We start from the raw sequence: 20,039 nt of genomic DNA on the forward strand, positions 1-20,039 counted from the left end.
GAATTTAAGTTAAAACCAGTAATTATCAGTGAAAGATAAAATGAAACATAATATAATCAATACACATACACTTAATAAATATAATTATAAAATATTTATATCTTGTGTACAATTTCAAAACATACATACACACACACATACACACACACACAAATATTTAAGTTTATAATGTGGTCTAGAGAGATGGCTCGATAGGGAAGGAAACCTGTAATCCTTTCAGAGGCCCAGGGTTAGTTTCCAACTTCCATATGGCAGCTCACAACTCTTTGTAACTCCAGTTCCATGGAATCACACCTCTGGTTTCTGTAGGCACCTGCACTCACATGCCCAAGCCACACATATGCATAATTTTAAAAACACAACAAAATATATATTTACAAAGATTTAAATAGCAAATTGGTAGAATGACATTTTGCTATATAATCTGTACAGGATGTTTTTCATTTATTCTCATTTTGTGAGTTACAGTGATCTATAATTAATTGCCAAATGAGCTTGTCTCCTTCGTGTATTAAAATAACTTCACTGATCTGGGTGTGGTGGTTGGTACATGACAATTCTTAGGAGGCTGAGACATGTTCAAAGCTATCCTAGGCTATGCAGTGAGTTCTAGACGATTCATGGAGATGATGTCTTAAAAACAAATAGGTGAATCATTTACTTGAAAGCGGGGTTGGGGGCCGTCTATCGTGTCAGTTAACCTTTTGTTCCTGTGTCTAGTGTATATTCATTAGGAGGAGAGTATAGGAGAAAATAAGAGTCTTTGTCGAACTTGAAATCTCAATTATTTGTGGAGGTTAAGATAAGCCATTCAAATATATTAGCTAGTGTTCAATACAAATGGAGAAAAATAAGCGATGAATAGAGAGCCACAGAGAGTACCTAAGCATGCCTTCTGTCGGCGCCTGCTCCAGGGATTCTCTGTGGGAGAAGTTGGTGCCTCTTCTGGGCTTGCTGAATCCTCTGCCCTTGTTAACAGTCTCTCAGGCTCTGTGTTGATAAAGCCCCTGTGTTGGTTTTCAGCTTTGGTTCACTCTTATTTCCTTGCTTCTTACATACTTTCGTTTCACTCAGTATTTTTCCATTTAACAGTATGAGCTCAGAATTTCCAGGCCTTGGTGACTGGGTGCATGTTATGAAGTACAATGTGGTGATATAATTGCGGTATAATGTGGTGGGAGTGAGGGCCCATCTCTCCCTGAGGAATCATGTGACAGACCTAGTGTAAGGATTTATTGTAGGGGAAGAGAGCGGGGACCTGGAAAGGGGTAGAGACAGAAAAAGAGGGAGAAGACAGAGAGGAAGAGAGGCTGGCTGGGAATACGGAAGAGAGAGAGGGGGAAGGGAGGGTGGTATAGAGGGAGGGAAGGAGAGAGGTGGGAGGGAAAGGGAAGGAGAGGAGGAGAGGGAGACAGGGAGGGGGCACAGGGAGAGGGAGGGGGAGAAGAAGGAGAGGACGGTTGGGGTATCAAGCAATCCTCCTTATTGCTGCCAGTGCTGTACCTGGCTGGCACCTGGTGGGTGGCAGGCCGTGCTAATGACTCAAGCTGTTGCTAGGTAGCTGTTGGGTAGAGCATGGCAGAATTGTCTGTAAATCAATAGCGCATGTACAGGTGTACTTCACCTGTACATTTTTGAACTTCAGGTTTTCTAGTTGGTGCTAACAATAATAGAGTTGTCTACAATTTCAAAACCAAGCTGTGTTTTCAGATTTCTGGTTTTATGCCTTTTTGTACCTGTTCTCCAAAGGTAGCATTTTTGAAAAGAGGTTTACATTTTTTTTACCTGGGGCTTGAAAGATGACTGAGGTCTTTGCACAGGACCTGGTCTTGGGTCCCAGTGCCCACAGGGCAGCTCACAACTGTAACTCCTCTTCCAGGGAATCTGAGTCCTTCTCCTGGCCTCCTTGCTCACCCAAATGACACAAAAGCATACACACAGACCACACACCTACCCATTACAAAAGAAAAAAAAATCTAACCTGGATTTCAATCTTTCAGCAATCACTCAGTACACACACACACACACACACACACACACACACACACAGCCTCTTTTTATATGTGGAATGATTTTTTTTTATTTTCTTATGATTTTATTCAATTGATCTCAGGCTCTTGACTAAGCTTCTCATTCAAACATAGTCTGGAGCAGATCTGCGCCAAGAGGAAATTTGAGAAACTTTTGGCCCATTGTGGGACATCGTAGGCTGCCTGCTAGCAATGGCCTAGATGATAGATAGGACTTGATAATTTTATGTTTAGCCATTGCCCTCAAGAAAAGTGAGAAATACACTTTATAGTATTTATGCCATAATGTCACATTCGAATCAGAAGCAGCCAAAAGCAGTGAAAAGATTTAACCCTGAGACAGAAAGGACCAGTTTGCAGCTTTATTCTTTATATAGAATTGAAGAGCAGATGCCCAATATTGACTGGTAAACATGACACCTGGTAGTGAGATGTTTAAAAACTAATTTTAGAAAATATTAACAGAAGCGCTGTTTCTTTGTGTGGATGGGTTGAAATTGTTCTATGCTGGTAAACAACAACAAATGGGAGCAAAGCTTCTAAATGCTTCTGTGATGCAGAGAAATATTGTCTTTCTATTTATAACCCTCACAGAGCCTAGTATAAAAATAGCTCCAAGAGGCAGATTTTCTCATGTCTTGACACAGGGTTGCTGTTGCCAGTGATTTGAGGAACATCCTGCCGAAGACTAAACGTTTAGCACCCTCTCTGACACCAGTTTTCTTCTGGGGAGAAAATCAGAGTTAGTGGGAAAGTCCTGACTGCTGGGTCTTACTTCTTGTTACTTGCCAGGCCGTCAATATCTGTCTTTCACGGAGCTGATATTTCAGTATTGTCTTTCTATAATTGAAATATTCGGGGGCTAATTGATTCAGTATTTCATTCTTCTCAAAATGAATTCTGTTTAATTGGTGTGAGAGACACTACAACAACAAAATTACAAAGAATCCCAAGAGTTGATGGAAAACATTCTTTCTTATTTCCAGAGAAGTTTCCTGGGCTGTGCCAGTTTTAAAGTTGAGGAGCTGCTGAAGTCCAAGGAGCAAGTGCTGGCCCTGAGCCTGAGGTGAGTCTCTTTGTTTTCAGATGCATTAGTTAACACCCAGCTGTGGCCACTGCACCTAGAGGGTCAGAGTTCACACAGGCTGGAGATCCAGTAAAGGACAGCAACTCCTGTTCCTGTTCAGAACGGCTGCCAGCTGCAGAATTACTCCTAGTCTGTGTAGGAAAAGAATTATGGAGGCAGTAAGGTGATAACATTCTTTGAAAGAAAGCAAATGCAAACTATGATCATGCTATTAAATAACTTTCTCTAATAAAAATGTCACTGTTGTAATGAGTATGTTTTATGATTGAAATATGCTTCGTGTAATGTAGTAGCTTCTGATAGGAAAAGTGAGCTGACTTTTTCAATGTTCTCACTGCCATGCTAAGCTTAAAATAAAGCAGATCAGTAGATCCTAGCTAATTCTGAGCATAATTCATTTTGATATCGGAGATGAACAGTCTTAATAAGGTTGTAGAGTATATTTATACTAGGAAGAATACAGAATGAGTATTTCTTTTTAAAACTTACAATAAACACACACATATACTCACCCTCACACATATTTATAATTTTTTCTTTTCCCAAGGAATCACTTGGAGACAACAATTTATTTCAATAAATTTAAGTAATTTTCATTCAATGAATTTTTAAGTATTCTGTGTCTCTTGGTAGAATTTGTATTCATGTGTTTTTCTTGCTTTAGATGCCTGATCCTGATGGATCTGCTTTTGATTAGGAAATATATTATATAATTATACTAATATGTATTCTTCAGGCAGCAAAGTATGACTTCTGATAACAATGCTGCAGTCTCTCTAGCTCCCGTCAGAGAAAAACCATGCTTGGCTTACCCACAGCTTCCTGGTGCAATTGAGGAACATTTTATTCCTCATCTTATGGACTTTCTTTCTCTGCATCTTCAACATGCTGTACACTAGGACCCGTTATATTCATTTGAGGACATGAAACAGAAGCCAGAGCTTGTATTTTGAAGACAACTTCTACCTAGGTAGCCTTGGCTGACTTTGGAACTTGCTCTGCAGACCAGCTCACCCTAGTCTCCTGCTTTTCCTCTTAAGTGAAGTCTTCAGTGCGATAAAAGCTAGTGAGACTGCCTTGGAGAGTATGTAAGGAGGGTCAAGTTTAAAATACTAAGGAGAAAAAACACAATGCAAAATCTTTAGAATTACATGAAAGAGGGATCCGTTTCCATTTTGATCTAAATGTCTGATTCCTGGCCATTTAATTGTGATTGTATGAAAAATATTAAATACAACAAAAAGAATTATTTTCTAGAAAAATGTTAATTTCCAAACTAATTTTGAATGGCCAGTTTTTTTCACCTTGTTTTTGTCATTTTCATGGGATTCCTTCATTATGAGTCAGGTAGATTATATCTTACTGTAACTTGTGTATTTTTAGTTCACAACATCGAATTGTTTTGTTTGTTTTTTTCATGTGATTCATCTTCTTTAGATGGGACTGTCTCTGGGATTCTGAGTTGGAAGAACATTAGGTCAGGGTTAAGGAACATTCTTTGTTAATGTTTCCTTTGCTTTTATATTTATTTGCATTGCCTATTTATGACTTTCCTTCCTTCCATACTCTATCTATTGCTTTTAAATAATAGAATGAAACACTTCTACAGAGATAGACATGTCTGTAGACATCCTTCCAGGTCGCTGATGTTTTATGGTCCTGTTTGTTTCACTTCCTCAAACTTGGAGGTTTTGACTGTGCTTTCTAGCTCTTTGGGAACTAAAGGGTAATTTAAATTCTACAACTCCATCTAACTCACCACAGGAGCAGCCTATGTTCAACGTGGCTTCTCTTACATGTTCTTAGAGCGGGACATCAAGTACATTGGGTTGTTCTTCTTACTGAAAACTTAAGAAATATACATATAATTTATAGATTTAGTATCAAATTTCATTTGTGTATCTTTTAAGTCATAAAGTAATATTGTTGACATATACATGGGGAAAGCCCTCTGATATATATAGTCTGGTTCCTACGTATATGTCTTTTTAATTTACATAGTACAGGGTCACCGGTTTGGAGTGTTTCAGCTTTCCAAATGGACTTGGTGTCTTTATTTAATATTGACCTCTCTACTATTTTGTTAAATTGACTTGGTTTTGCTAGTTTATATGAGTTCCATCTCCCTGGCTTCTTTAATATGTTAATTCTATTTTCTGATGGTGTTTCCCAGTTTGCTGCTGGGCAGTCCTAATTTCTGTACTATCATGATTGATGTGGAATTGTTTCATAGCAGATTATAATTTTAATTGTGGCAGATATTGAATAATCCTATTTTAGTGACCAAAGCTATAAGAGAACACACAGGAACAGCACAGTGGAGAGCTCTGTGCTGAGAGTGTATTGGAGGTGGCTCATTTGATTCTTATCAAATTAACCTATGATGGTCTTTAATCCATTCCATTAATCAAATAGACAAGGAAAACTATTTATCATTTTTGTAAAATTACAATGTTCAAATAAGAGAAAGTTGACCTGAGTCCAGGTCCTTCTCATTGGAAAGTTATTGGCTTTGAAGGAGGACCCTTTTCACCAAGAGACATCTGAGACCCAAGATTAAATGCCACATGTCATATACTTGGTGGCTGAGTGGTAGAAGGGCTTGAGTACTGGACTGTTTCTTCAGTTATTTACACCTGTCTGGTTTTCTCGCAGTGCCTAGATTTACACTAAGTAGTAAGTAGATGAATATTAGCATGCTCTGGGGAACTTGGATATGTTACTCATGGTGGCAGAAAATGGGGTCCAACTGTTAGTTCAAAAGACTGAGGGAAATACATGATATCTGTTACAAGCAGCCTCAGAAAGATGGACCCCTGGAGCAACTCAGCACAGTTTGCTATCTAAGTACCTGACAGTCACATGCTTTTCTAGCCAGTCCCAAACCTTTGAGGCTGTTCAACCAATACTGTAGTGTTTCCTATTGTTTAACAACAGAATGGAAAATTTTCAAAGGCCTATTACTGAGTGGGGTTGGCAATCAAGAGAATAATCCATTGTTCTTGACATACTAAAGCAACCACAGTGGAAACCAACAACCACATGAAACAAGCAGAGAGGTAAAACTTTTCTGCTAGGAAAGTCACAGAGGGAGGGAGAAAGGAGGGAGTGTTTCAAACTCCATTGACTTTGTTCAGTCACTTATGTACTCTATTCAGTATGTATTTAGTCAGCAAACACTAGGATTTTTTACTTACTAATAACAGTGACAGGTTCTTCAGAAAATAACAGCAGTAACCATTTTGTAGTTGATTATGCTGATAATATGTTTAATGAATAATCTATTATACATATATACTCCATGTAAGTACTGTGTTCAATACTAATAATGTACCGGTTTATTTAATTCATGCAACACCATTTCTGCTTTGTATCTTCTTGACTGAGATCCCATGGCTGCTGGTTATATAAGAAGAGGAGAACTCAGTTAACTTTTCAGTTTATTGTTTCTATTTTGCTACCTTGTAGGAAGGTCACAGACTTAGTAGAATCCTTATTTATTTCTCTGCCATCTACTCTATCCTTAGGGGGTCTTAATTTCTTGATGTTATATCTTAAAGTTCAATTTTGTATGCTTGAAGCAAAGCCGGACTTCAGTAAATGGATATTGTCTGGAAATTTCATTTGTGATATTGGCTTTCTTAAAAAGGTTTTAATTGCTTTATGTAACACAGTAGCAAGGATTTATCCCTAGGTAGATCTGTGTAACTCGACAAGTATGCTGATAACTAAGCCTAAGATTGTCTGTGCGCTGTTGTAGGCAAGTGAAACACCCCTCATAGGTTCGTGTGTTTGAACTTTTGCTCCTCAGTCCCTGGAGCTGTTTTTGGACTGCTGTGTAAGATTTATGAAGTGGAGCCTTGATGAAAGTGTATGGGTCACTAGGGGAGGATCTTACATTATCATAGACAGACTCATTTCCTATCCACTCTCAGCTTCCTAACTCCAGTGCTCAATAAACAATCCTCTCCGATTCCTGCTGCCATGCCTTCTCTGGCTGTGATGGACAGAGCGCTTCAAATGTAAGCCAAAAGAAACCTCTCCTCCCTGACCTACCTTCTCATCCAGTTATCTGTCCAGGGGTGAGAGAAGTAACTTTCAGAGCAGTCATGAGGCACGGATTGCAATCTCCTCGAGAAAGCAAAAACCTGGGCTAAGATTTACATTTATTACAGTATAGACCACAGTACCTCCTCCTTCATCCTTGATCTTATCATAGAAATGTTCAGCTCACCCTCACATCCTGCTATATCTCTCTGACTTTCACATGGTTTGGGGGAATCTGAATTCCAGTCCTCACACTTCTACAATAAGAGCTTTCTCCACTGAGCCATCTCCCTGGGATCTTTGTTTTCTTTTATTATCCTTTCAGTCTGCTCTCTTGCTAAAGTATAAAGCATGATTACAACAGAACTACCTGCTGGTCCAAAAAAATTAAATGTTATATGTGTCTAAAGTATTTTCTATCTTAAACAATACTAATATGAATTTACTGTTATCCAACAGTTTAGAGAAGAATAGAACATCTCTGATTAATTTTAAAGGAGATAATGCTGAATATTGTGGAATATGTCTATAGAGAAACAGATGACAGGGCTGGTATGTACTTCATTGTCTCTTTGGCAACAAATGTAAAACTCACACAACTATTACCTGAGAGCAGCACATCAGGATGCTGCTCAGGGGAAGTGAGCATGCAGGAGCAGGGATGAGTCAGCAGCAACCCCACAACAAGGTGAATCAGAGGCTGAGCTTGGAAGTGGGCTGTCTTAGACAGCACTGAGTCCACAGAGCCTCCCCATTGCCTCCTTACCTCTGACCTGATTGCACAGAAACCCAATGTTTCTGCCGCAGCAGCTCCCTCACCTGCACAGATCTCCACAGAGTAAGCTTCTTCGGCTTTTCTATTATTTATTGTTCTAAAGGGCCAGATAATGATATTTTTCCTGTTTTATGGACATACAAACAGTTCACTAGCAACTTGATTCTCTAAATTCCCACAGCAGCTTCAGCAGAGAGACTGGATACTCTCTCAAGGTCTTCCTTGAAACCTGTGTGTTATCTTAGCAAGTTAGTTAGCACTCAGTTACTTTGCAGATAGAAAGGCATATTCAAACTGACACTTACTATTCTTCTTGGACACCTTTAGTCATAGGTCTCTCACACTGGATGTTGGCCCCACTTGCAGATAAGCCTGCTATTAGGAACATATTTCTACTTTGTACCAATTTTCAATTTATAGCTCTGGAGTTGAGTAGAAGTTCCCACTTTCTATGGTGCTTTTGAAGGCATCTTGTCTACCTTAAGTCTTCTTTTGTTATTTATCAAAGACAAATGAGGTAGGATTAAAAACTTGAGCTCAAGTCCCTTCCTTTCGACCACTCAAATCACTCCAGGCAGACTGTTCACTCTCTCTCTAATGTCTGTTAATAAAAGTAACAAAAGATTTCTTTTCTGTGCTTGGTGGTGAGTAAATTAGTAATAAATGGAATAAGTTCTCAATATCTACCTTGTACTAGAGAAAAACATAAATACCTTTCCCATTGTATCTTGCTTTAAAGTTAATTTCTTCAAACATTCATTAGCATTTTGTTTACTTGAAATTATAACCTGCACAGTTTTCTAATCTGTCAGTGGCAGAGGTGTGGATTTATTCTTTATATACATGAAAATTTTAGTGATTGAGAAATGAATTCTTACCTGAATCCTAAATCCTGGCTTTTAATCCTCTGACATACTGTCTAGCATGTACTGCAGGGAAGGTCCCAATCAGATGACAAGTGTAACAGTTTGAACGAGAATTCCTATGAAAAATAAATACTGAATTTTACTAATAATTTCATGAGCATAGCATTGAAATCAAGACAGAAATTTGTAAATGTCACATGGCTATGACTTCTGTCTGGAATTTTTTAAATTAATTTTTAATTTACTATTTAAATGTTTAAAAATAAATTTTAATTTATTGAAGTTTAAATATCCTTACATAATTTCCTCCTTTGATTTTCTCCTTCTAACCCTTCTTGATTTCCTTCTTCTAACCCTTCTTATCTTGACCCTAGGGGAGGCATCATCATGGTCTCCAATATGAGTCATCTTGTAGTAGCTCTTAAAATTCTATCCATTTGTTAACAAAAAATGCAAAGCAGGCAAGTATTATTTCATGACAATAAAGAAATAGAATATTTAATTTAAAATTACTCCTGATCCTAAATACTGGCCCTTTGATAGCCTTGCAAATGCTTGAATATTCCGAGGCTGAATGACCTTGGACTTGTGGTTGACCTTCAGCTATCCATCGAATTCTATGACTATTGACAGACACTACTACATCTAGCTATGTGGTACTGAGGGGCCTACTCAGAGCTTTGTGCGTGCTAGTGTAGCTACCATATGGGCTCCATCACCAGTCCTAAGCTCAGTGTCATACCTGTGAGGTTCTTACAGCACTTGCTGCAAGGATCCCATGAATCACTAACATGGAATGCTATAATAATGACAACACAGAAAAATGCTAATTATCATTTTAATATTTTTCATTGCTGATATCTTCTGGCAGTTTTTTTCTTTACAGGATTGGATTAGGCATTCTATAAATAGTCCAGCTGAAATAGGAGCTGATGCACATTCTCAGCCATACATTATCTGACTGATAATAACATTACCATATTATATCAACACGTTTTCCTTGCATTCACTAGGTTAGATTCTGTGGTTATATATTGTGTACTTTTCTGTATGTGTTTAATTCATTTTCGTGACTAGTTGTAAGGCCATGGAAGCCAATCCACACCTCCTTAGTTTTCATTGTTCCAAAGATGTGGGATATATCAGTTTGAAAATTGGTTTAAAGTTCTCTGACAGGATAGCACATGCTTAGTATATACTTAACTAGTTACTCAATTTGTACAGAAAAGCCTGAAGTCTTAACTCTTTTTAAATGTGAATCACACGAAGTTACCCTCTGTACCAAAAGACATACTTGATTGAGAAGTATGAGAGCTACTTTACCTTTGAAAATCTTGTGCTAGACTTGCTCATGCTTCCCAGAGTCATATTCATCATTATCACCATGCATCTGCTCTCCTGTTTCATTTACATCATCTCAGTGTAAACAGCAACTTTTGACTTGCTAAAGGCCCACTTGTTATTGGTATATATTCTTTGAGAAAAAGGAATTTGATGATAAAAGTGGTTGAAGCTTGGATAATAAAAAGAAAAGAAAAGGAAGCTTTCTCCCTAGACAGCCTCTCAACCCTCACTAGCCCTCTGGGAGCCTTTGGGAAATTCAAAGGACGCATGTCCCAGGCAAATTTATTTGAATTGACTAAGAGCCAATTTCTCCACAGAACATTTATTAACAACTTATTAGTCTCCAAGGCTCAAAAAAATGTACTTATGTAGTTTAGAAAACCCTGCTTTATAACAATAGTAACAAAATTATTTTGTGTTATTAATATCTAATATCACTTGGTATTAGATAACCAACTGGTGTGATCTTTCCTGGCGAAGACTATTTTTTTGCTCTTAGCATCTTAGTTACCTGTAGATCTTTGTCTAGGGTTGAGGTCATGGCAAATTCTTCCAAGCTTGCTTCCATAATACTTGCATATTTCACAATTATTGCTTGTTTTAACTATGCCAGAGCAAACTTTTCTTTTGAAAGCTTTTTCCTTTCTTAATAAAATGAAAAATCTCCTAAATGAAAAATGTCAGAATCTTAGCATCAACTATCTTTTCCTGAAACTCTCATCTGATTGTACACATTCTTCTTTAAGCTTCACATGATACCCCCTCCACACCTATGGGCCTCCTATCCACAGCAAGCATAATGGGGCACACACAAATGTGGAGTCTTCAGCCAGGCATACAAGCCTCTCCACCTTAGCCTGGTAGAGGTCTGTACTTCAATCTTATAGTAGCTACTCACAGTACCTTTGCTGTTACTCTTCCCTCACATTTGTGTTGCGTATGGTCACTGAATGCTTTCCGAATGTAAATTCAGAGTTCTTATATTTCTGTGCTATCACTTTGTCTCATGTTCTCTGTGCTAAGTTTAGACTTTGGCCGTGGTCATATTTGTGTGTGCCGATATACAGCTTAAGCACTTCACTACTCTGGTGTTCATCCCATATCTCTTACCCCACCCTCCTAGAAATCTGAAAATGATCCAGGTATGTTCTCAGTAAGGTCAAGTCACCATCCATATCCATGGCTTCCAATTGACTCAATTTCCTTTGGACCAATGACTTCCTTCTTGTCTTTCCTTTGGGCTCATCATTCCTAGTCCAGCCCAGCTAATAAGAGTCTGAGCAATCACAAAAAGGTCACCAGCTCTTAGCTGTTTCCCATGAGGCTATCTTTGGATTTTCTGTTGATTAATTATCTGTCGTATTTAATATTCACATGTGAGAGTGATTGAAAGTACATCCTAAGGAGCACAGGGGGGATGTCCTTCCTTTGTAAAATGCGTTTCCTCTGGCAGGCTCTTCAGTTCAGGACCTCCATGTTGACTCACTAAGTGGAATTCAGTGAGTACTGCTGCTGTGGAATGCAGTCTGAATGGCTTCTAAAATCATAGCTCAGAGGCCAGTGAGCTGGCTCAGTGGGTGAAGGTGCTTGCTGCTAAACCTGACAACCTAAGTTTGATTGTATGGAGCCACATGCTGGAAAGAGAGAAGCAATTCCAGCACGCTGTCCTTTCTCAGTCAGGACATTTGTACCCATGCTCTGGCACATGGCAATTGCTTAGTTAGTGTGCGCAAAGTCCTGAGTTCTATCTTCAGCACCACAAAATAAAGAAATGTGTAAATAAACACAGTTAAAACCACCATAACAGGGTTATTTTCCTCAATGCCATGTTACAGCGGGAGATGTCTGCTTTCAGTCTTACTTGTAATCAGGTGAGTAAGCTACTGGTCAAAATATTTGGAACTTAATGCATTTACGTGGAAAATACTTATCTAAAATCAAATTGAAGATTTATCAGGGGCTTGCATGCTAGACAGGAGTGTGGTCTCTAAGATTGTTGTGTTGGCTTGTTGGGCAAATTGCCCTCTACACTAAATGTCTTGGCTGCTGAGATTGGCCACAAGTTCCAGTACAGATGGATTTCTGCAGGGCATGAGTGCATTGGCATTTAACAGCACGGAAGGATCAGTTGAGACTCTAATGAAAGAAGTTACTGTCACCAGGAACTAATTACTTTGCTTAAATTTCCCAACCTATCTAGTGCTGAGAATAACACCAGTAAGAGAGCTAAATTATAAATGCATGTGACAGATTTAGCGTAAATGAGCTTATCATTTGATCACAAGGAGGGAACTTTTTTCCCTTCTCTTTCTCCCATGTCATCTCTGCTCCTGACACCTTCATCGTGAATCAAATACAGCTCAATGACTGTGCTTTGGTTTTATGTTTTTCTGTTCTTTCATGACAAGATCACTTGAAGAATAGATTGACAAAAATTGTAAGCGGGATAAAGGCTGTAGAAAGAGGAAAATGGTAAAAAGGCATCTAACTGATCTTATAATATTTATTATGGAATTGTAGTAGTTCCTGACAGATTATCTTTGCAATGCCTTTGAAGTCTTTGAATTTCAAAATACCCAGTCCTGAATATAAAATAATATAGCAAGCAAAGTTTTATTTGAATTTTATGATCAGAGAGACTAAACATGGGAGTATGTGCCATTTCTGTAGATGTGTTTTTCCTATTTTTACATCTGGCAGTTCTGTCTTCAGAGAAAGCTAACACACTTTCTGTCCTGTGCCCTCCTACAGGGAAGTGAGTCAGAAAGGAAGCAGAGAACTTTCCAGACATGTTAAATGGAATTGGTTTCAAACAGAGGCTCCAGGTTACTCATGCAGCTGTAGGGGAGCCTGAACGCGCAGAGCAAAGTGATGAGTTATAATTACACATGAGAAGTCACTCCGGGAGAGTTTTCTCTTTAATGTTTGAGTCATCTGTGTTCAGTCACCACATCCATGTGACTCATGAGGTTCTGCAACAAACTGTCCGACTGACATGTAGGTTACCTTAAAGAAGTTTTAGGAATGGAGAAATGGAGTCACTAGTTTGGGTTCTCAGGAAGTCTCACAAAAATTGCCTGTAACTGGAGCTAAGAATATCATGTAATTTATAGTTTTAAAAATAATGAATGCAATGCAATTGTAGTAGTGCCTGTTACATAGTCTATAATGAACACTGCCCACTATTACTGTTAGAAGCATCAACCTGAGATTTCCATAAAGCCTAGACCCTATTTGCTTTGTTTTTATTTTATTTTTCAAAAATGGGATTTAATTGACCCTAGGCTGATTAATGCCTTCTTACCTTTGTCACACACTGTCCTCACAAAGATGCAGTTCAGAGAATGATACTCCATGGGCAACTATGCTTCTTGGGCAGTTATTACTTAAGTTCATAATTCTCAGGGATAACTATGTTGTTAGAAGACAGATATCAACATATCCTATATAATCTGATGTTCTCACCACATATAAGCAACATGTATGTAGTGACATATATTCTGTATTTGACTATTTTGTAAAACATAATAAGTGTCTATGTGAGTACAAAATTCTCTGTGAAACATTCTAAGTGTACCAAACATTGAATAACGGTACCTTGGAGAGAAGTCTTCCAAGTATTGTGTGACACAACAGATGCCATGTGTGGTAGGCAACGTGAGGGGCTTTGTGGGTTGATGGGGAGAGAGATTCCTGGGATTTGTGTTCACATAGGAGGTGCTGAGAATTTGTTCTCTTTCCCTGTGTGAGAACATAGCTGAAGGCAGCCAACTGCAAACCAAATGAGAGCCCCCTTCAGAATTTAGCCACTCTGATACTCTAAGTTCAGATTCCAGCCTCTGGAACTCTGAGAGAGTGAAGTAACTGGATAGTAGTTGGTTAGTAGCCATCTTTCCAGACTAAAATGAGTGTTGATAGATTTTGCCACAGTTCTTTAAATAACTAAAGACAATGCATATGCTGTATATTATGCATTTCCTTGTTGCTAGCAAAAACCCAAGCATAACAATTACTCCACCTCTGAAAGGAGCAGGTGTGATACTCAGGTCTATAGAATGAAGCCCATTGATCTTGTGAAGAGTGAAGCCTAGTTAAAGAGATTGGTGTGCTTAAAAAAGGGAAGAATTACATTACGAGAAGTGTCGGCATTTGACAACATAGTCATTCAGATGAAAACGGACACAAATCTGTAGGTAAGACCACAGTTTGTGGACCCACACGTTGCTCATGGATGCGTAAGAAAGGCTTTGGTTTTTGTCATTGTTGTTTTGGTGCTGTGATCAAATATCTGACAAAAGCAGTGTATGGAAGAGTTTATTTTGATTAAAAATTTGAGTACACAGACCATCATACTAGGGGAGGCATGACAGAAGACCGTGATCAAGCTGTTTATGTGTCCATAAAGAGGAAGTAGAGTCAGATCAAGGATCATATCCAGTTTGCTTCCTTCATTTTATTCAGTTCCTGACCCCATACCATGGAATGATGTCCTGCATCAGCAGAATAATCTTTCCCACCAACTTAAATCTTTTTTCTTAGGCAGCCTGAAAGTGCTTTTCCATGGAGAATCTAAATCCAGACAAGTTGACATTGAGGATTGATCAATACAAGGGCTGAGCCTAACAGTCTGCACAGCATGTGCCTGTGATCTCCCCTCACAGACCATGAGTATGCTTTGCATATACACTTCTTGCTGGGAATAGTCTGAAAATAAAGTATTTAACAGGCTCTGAAGGGAGTTATAGGAGGAAGTTTGCCTATCTTTCTTATGAATGTTTCCCTGGTCATATTTGAGAAGCAAAGAATTCACTGTAGAAGTAATTTGGAAGCACACCATGGATCAGAACATTGCAGATAATGTGTGTACTCTAATGGGAGAAGATGAGATGCTTAGAAGAAAACATTTTCTCTATACATAAAGAGCAGTATAACCCAGCACAGAGGAGACACGTAGGAGAGCTCCTGCTGTTATATAGACAATATAGTCTGTGAGAAGAACCCAAGGAAGGAAATAAGGAGAGATGAATTCATCCCAAATATGACGTGCTCAGAGGAAAGATCAATTAGTATAGCAGAAGGAAGAGTTGCTCAGAGCACCAGAGCAGGCAGTCAAGAACAAAGCCAAGCCACAGCCATTTCCCATGAGCAATCTTCTGTCCCCAGTCTTAGATACCTGTCGCATCAGTACCAGGTCCGATCTTGACAAATCATTTTGTCCCCACAGGATGAACTGGGGATTGTTCCTCTGCTATAGGCCTCACTCATCAGTGTCACACTCATATTCAAAGGGCCTAAAAGCTTGTCCAGTAATAACAGGAAGGGTGGCCAAATCCAGGGTTAGCTAAATGAGTGAATCCCTTTTTACTAGGAATACATCTCTTCTAGTTTCCAGAGATTTGCACAAAAATATAATAGCCTCTTTTGAATTGTAAAATTTAGTATATGGCCTTTGATTATATATCTCCTTTTTCTATTTGAACTTCAGTCTAGAAAAAAGCCAAACTTATTCTTTCTTTATATGAGTCCTTAGAAGTGTGCAAGGATCTTTCATTGACTAATAGATGCTTCTTGCTACAGCCAGAAATCTGAAATAGCATTTTGAGGGGAAGAAGCAGAGGAAGCAATGGAATGTTTCTGGTAGAAGACAACTGATTGACAATTGCTGCTTCCCACATTTGGGACAGATAAAAACAATACTACTGTTTCCTTCATGAAAATATAAGAATTGTGTACAAATCTTTATGGCTGTATTTACGCTGTTTCAGCTGTGAAAACCAACCACTTTTGACTTCCAGAATATTCACCAGATGATTTATTGTTTATCAGTGCAGAGTTCAGACAGTATGGCAGAACAAGATAGAATCCTAATTAACTTGTTTTATGGGTTCTTGCAGCCCTTATAGAATCTCTCCATTACCAAGACTGCCTGCCCTAGTACACTTTGACTAAACTCACTGTCTATTTTTATTGTAATTTTTACCTAGCATGAGATATTCCAGGATGCCCTCATCTTCATGGACATGTGTCCTTCTTTATCTTTTGTGCTGACTCTGCTCCTGATAGCTTCTGCTTTCCAAGTGAATTCTCGTATCTGAGGTCCACCCTCACACCCCTGCCAGGTCACCCCAACCACCTTTGTTTTGACCCTTTTCATTCTTCGTATAAGATCTGTATCTTCTGAAAACTCTGGATAGAGGCCTTTGGCTTCCAATCATCTGATTAACTCCCATGTCCAAGGTGAACTTCATATGTCACCCTCCATCATGTGGGACTTTTCATTGTTGATACAGTGTCATCTCCACATGACTTCTGTCTGTCTTTTGCATGCAGTAGCCAAGTCAATGTCCTTTATAATTCATTGGACTCTTAGGTTTTTTTTTCTATTCCATATCAGCCACCCATTTAGCCTTCATGTTACTTTCTAGCTACCCGGCAGATAGTGTTAATCTTCCCCCTCCAGAGTTTCTACTTTAATTATACTGTTTTGTATCTTTCTAAAATACTCCATGTAGTACCTCTATGACCCTTGGGTCACTACTTCTACTGTGCATCCTTGTCTTTCACAGCATCCTCCAAAATCCTCTGCTTTTGCCCAACTAAGATTTTCTGGTCCATTCCCTAAAAAACATACGTCATGCTCAACTCACAAGACTTGCCTTTTCTATTGAGCAAAATATAACACTTAGCTAAAACTATAAGCTATTATTTTTGATAAAAGTAAATCTAACTAAAACCACTCTCTAGCTCACCTACCTTGCAATTGCATTTCTGCAACTCAGTAGACTTCTATGTTCCCAGGCTACACTTGGGAGCATGCACCCTAATTTGTTGGGTACCTTCAAAAAACAGCATAGTACTAGCATTTAACCTTTGTTTAATTCATTCTCTCACTATCTAGGCCACTGCTTAATGCCATGTCATTCCTCAAATCTTGAAATTTTCTCACCTTTTTCTGTTTCTCAGGTAATCTATCTGGTTTCTGTTTAATTTTTCGGCATTTTCCAGCCGTGTATTTACCAAGCACTAGAATTATTTTTCTTGTCCTGTGAAGATTACTTCTGGCTCTTGAAAATGACTCCTGCTTTAGCATGCCTTTTGTCTCATCTGACAACCTGGCTCTAGGGATTAGCTACTTTTGCTCACACATCACAGACTGGCATCTATCTGCCAGTTGTCTATCACAGTAAAAACATGCCATTCATTATTTCACGTGTTTAACTCATGCTCCAGCCCCCTGCTCTTTTTCCAGCAGAACCATTTCATCTGCTGAGATCATCCTTTAAAACATCCAGCCCTGACCCTTCATCCCTGACACTACCTGAACAGCATGTGGCAAGATCCTCAATGCCCTCATGTTGCTAGATCCTGTGGATAATTCCCATTGTTCCCCACACTAGAATTTACCTACACAGTGGATCAGTTGCCCACTCGTTCAAACATATTCTTCACTTGACATCTTCAACCCCAGGCTTTTCCCTACTTTCTGCTATCAATGAATTTCTGACTTTTTCCTCTTTGTTCCTCCTGGTTGTTCCTCATTGGTCTGCACTCTAAATGTTGATATCTCTTACACCACAGCTTGGTGTAGGAATTCTTCTGTTTTCATATTTCAGTTTTTCTCTTTTCTATAGCTCCAATGCTTTCAATAGCTTTGATAATTCTTTCATTGTGCTAGAAAACAATGTGTAAGGCCTTGTACATACTATATGTGCATCTAACCACTAAGCTAATTTACCAGTTCTCAGGTCTATATTCTGATATTGATATCAATAAAATCCCTTATTATCTGTGTTCTTCTTTTTCTCAGCAGATTTATCTGGTTTCTATTTTAATGGAAAGCAGAAGCTAACAGTGGGCCATGCTGTATTGACCAACTTATATTCCAGTCTTCCTTACTTCTTGTCAAAAGTCAGTCATCCACTTATGGATAAGTGAAGTCCAAATAGGTGTCATAATCTAAACCATTTCAAATTAACTCCCCTTCCTGTGTACTGCCTACCTTTCTCCCCATCTCAAAACATTCTATTTCTTTATTTCTTTTCATCCTAGCAATCTTATAAGTCAGGTCTTCAAATTAAAAAAGACTCTAATCTGTCTGGACTCTAACCTACCCTTATCTCTCTCAGTTGCATTTATGCTGATCCACATTCTCAGCTATCCATCATCTCTGTACTTGTAACTCGTGCTCTCACTTCAAAACTTACCTCAGTTCAAAATGTTCTGTTGATTAATTTACTAGAATAAAAATAAAAGTTACTACGGTGACCTATATAGTTCTAGAGTCTGAACTCTTTCATTCACCTTTGCTAGTGAGAGACAGGAAGCTAAGCTGGTTCCAAAGATCCCCACCACAGGAGTAAGGCTTTGCATAACAACTTCCTCTTCAGTGTGAGTATAACCTGGGAAAAGTATAGGAAAAGCATTTAGTGAAAAGTATAGGAAAAGCATTTTGTCCAACAGTTCAAATCTCATCCTCTCATGCTCATTCGTAGTCAAAGTTCCACAATAAGATACTGTCTTAAGTAACTGGATATGGTAAGCCTACTCTTAGCTCTGAAAAAGCAACCTTCTATGTTGGAACTTCTGTGGAGAGAGCACTATGGTTATAACTTGAGAGTGCACATAGAGAGCTGAGGATCACTTTGATAGCTTGACAGGAAGTGAAAACCTTTGTCACATAGCCACAAGGTCACATTTCCACAACTCTCATAAGAATCATACTCTTCCCTATAGTCTCCATGAAAGAATAAGAATGTACTACCCAGGCTGCATCTTGACTTCAACTTGGTTAGACCTTGATTCAAGGGCCTTGATGATTTCTTATCCATAGAACCTATGAAATCAGAGTTACCAAGTCTGTGAGAATTAGCTTGGTTGTATTATAAAATTCACATATTTCAACTTGAACTGGCTAACTTAACTGTCAACTGGACACAACTTAGAATTACATAGGAAGAGTCTTAATGAAGAGTTATCTAGATCATATTGTCCTGTGAGCTGGTCTATTGGGACTGACTTGATAACTAATATGGAAAGTTTCAGCCTACTTTGGGTAGCACCATTCCCTAGGCTGGGTCCTAACTAGAAAGAAAGAGAGAAAGAGACACACACACACACATACAGAGAGAGAGAGAGAGAGAGAGAGAGAGAGAGAGAGAGAGAGAGAGAGAGAGAGAGAGAGAGAGAGAGAGAGAGAGAGAAAGAGAGAGAGAGAGAGAAAGAGAGAGAGAGGAAAGGGAGAAAGAGAGAGAGAAGGAAAGGAAACAAAGAGAAGAAAGAGAAGAAAGAGAAAGAAAGAGAAATAAGAGGGGGGGGTCCTTGGTATCTTCATCTCTCTGTGTACTTGACTGTGGGTGTGATATGACCCTCTGAAGGTCCTGACTTTTATTTTGTGACTTTCCTGTAATGATGGAATATAACTTGGAACTGTTAGCCAAATGGACCATTTCTCCCCTCTGTTATATTTTTTTCAGAATATTCAATCACAGAAATAGACATAAAAGTATAATAGCTCTCTGATCCTTTCTCCTAGCTACCTGGCATTTTAGCACATGAGAGCACATGAGAGCACAGATTCATTTCAAGACCTTTGACCCATATGCTTCCTTGAATGTTCTTACTTCAGGGAGATGTACAGCTCATTGTCCTCTTCCTTTTGGTGCTTATTCAAATGTCATTTGAGACCTTTACCTGCCTCTGATTAGAAAATAACAACCTCAACACAGAACTCCTCTATCTGTCTGCACTAATTGCTTTCCTCTAGGGACCTGCCCATCTGACAGATAGCTTGTATGTTTCTAGTATTGGTATGGGAATTTTCATGAAGATGGGCACTTTTATCCTTTTCTGTGTTCCCTTTCTGTGACTGGAAGTGATTAATATGATAATTA

The 20,039-nt window shown here is 38.7% G+C and overlaps 1 protein-coding gene across 23 annotated transcripts in view; it reads left to right on the forward strand.

Moving 5' to 3' along the window:
* Positions 1–20,039, forward strand: part of Inpp4b (inositol polyphosphate-4-phosphatase type II B) — a 752,337-nt gene that overhangs the window by 498,750 nt on the left and 233,548 nt on the right. For all 23 annotated transcript variants that reach the window (XM_031340451.1, XM_031340446.1, XM_031340450.1 and 20 more), the window contains one exon: positions 3,017–3,096. In XM_031340451.1, coding sequence (XP_031196311.1) covers positions 3,017–3,096 — 80 coding nt within the window. The remainder of the gene's footprint in view (positions 1–3,016; positions 3,097–20,039) is intronic.

This window comes from Mastomys coucha, unplaced genomic scaffold (genome assembly GCF_008632895.1).
Source record: "Mastomys coucha isolate ucsf_1 unplaced genomic scaffold, UCSF_Mcou_1 pScaffold22, whole genome shotgun sequence".
Classification (NCBI taxonomy): Eukaryota; Metazoa; Chordata; class Mammalia; order Rodentia; family Muridae; genus Mastomys; species Mastomys coucha.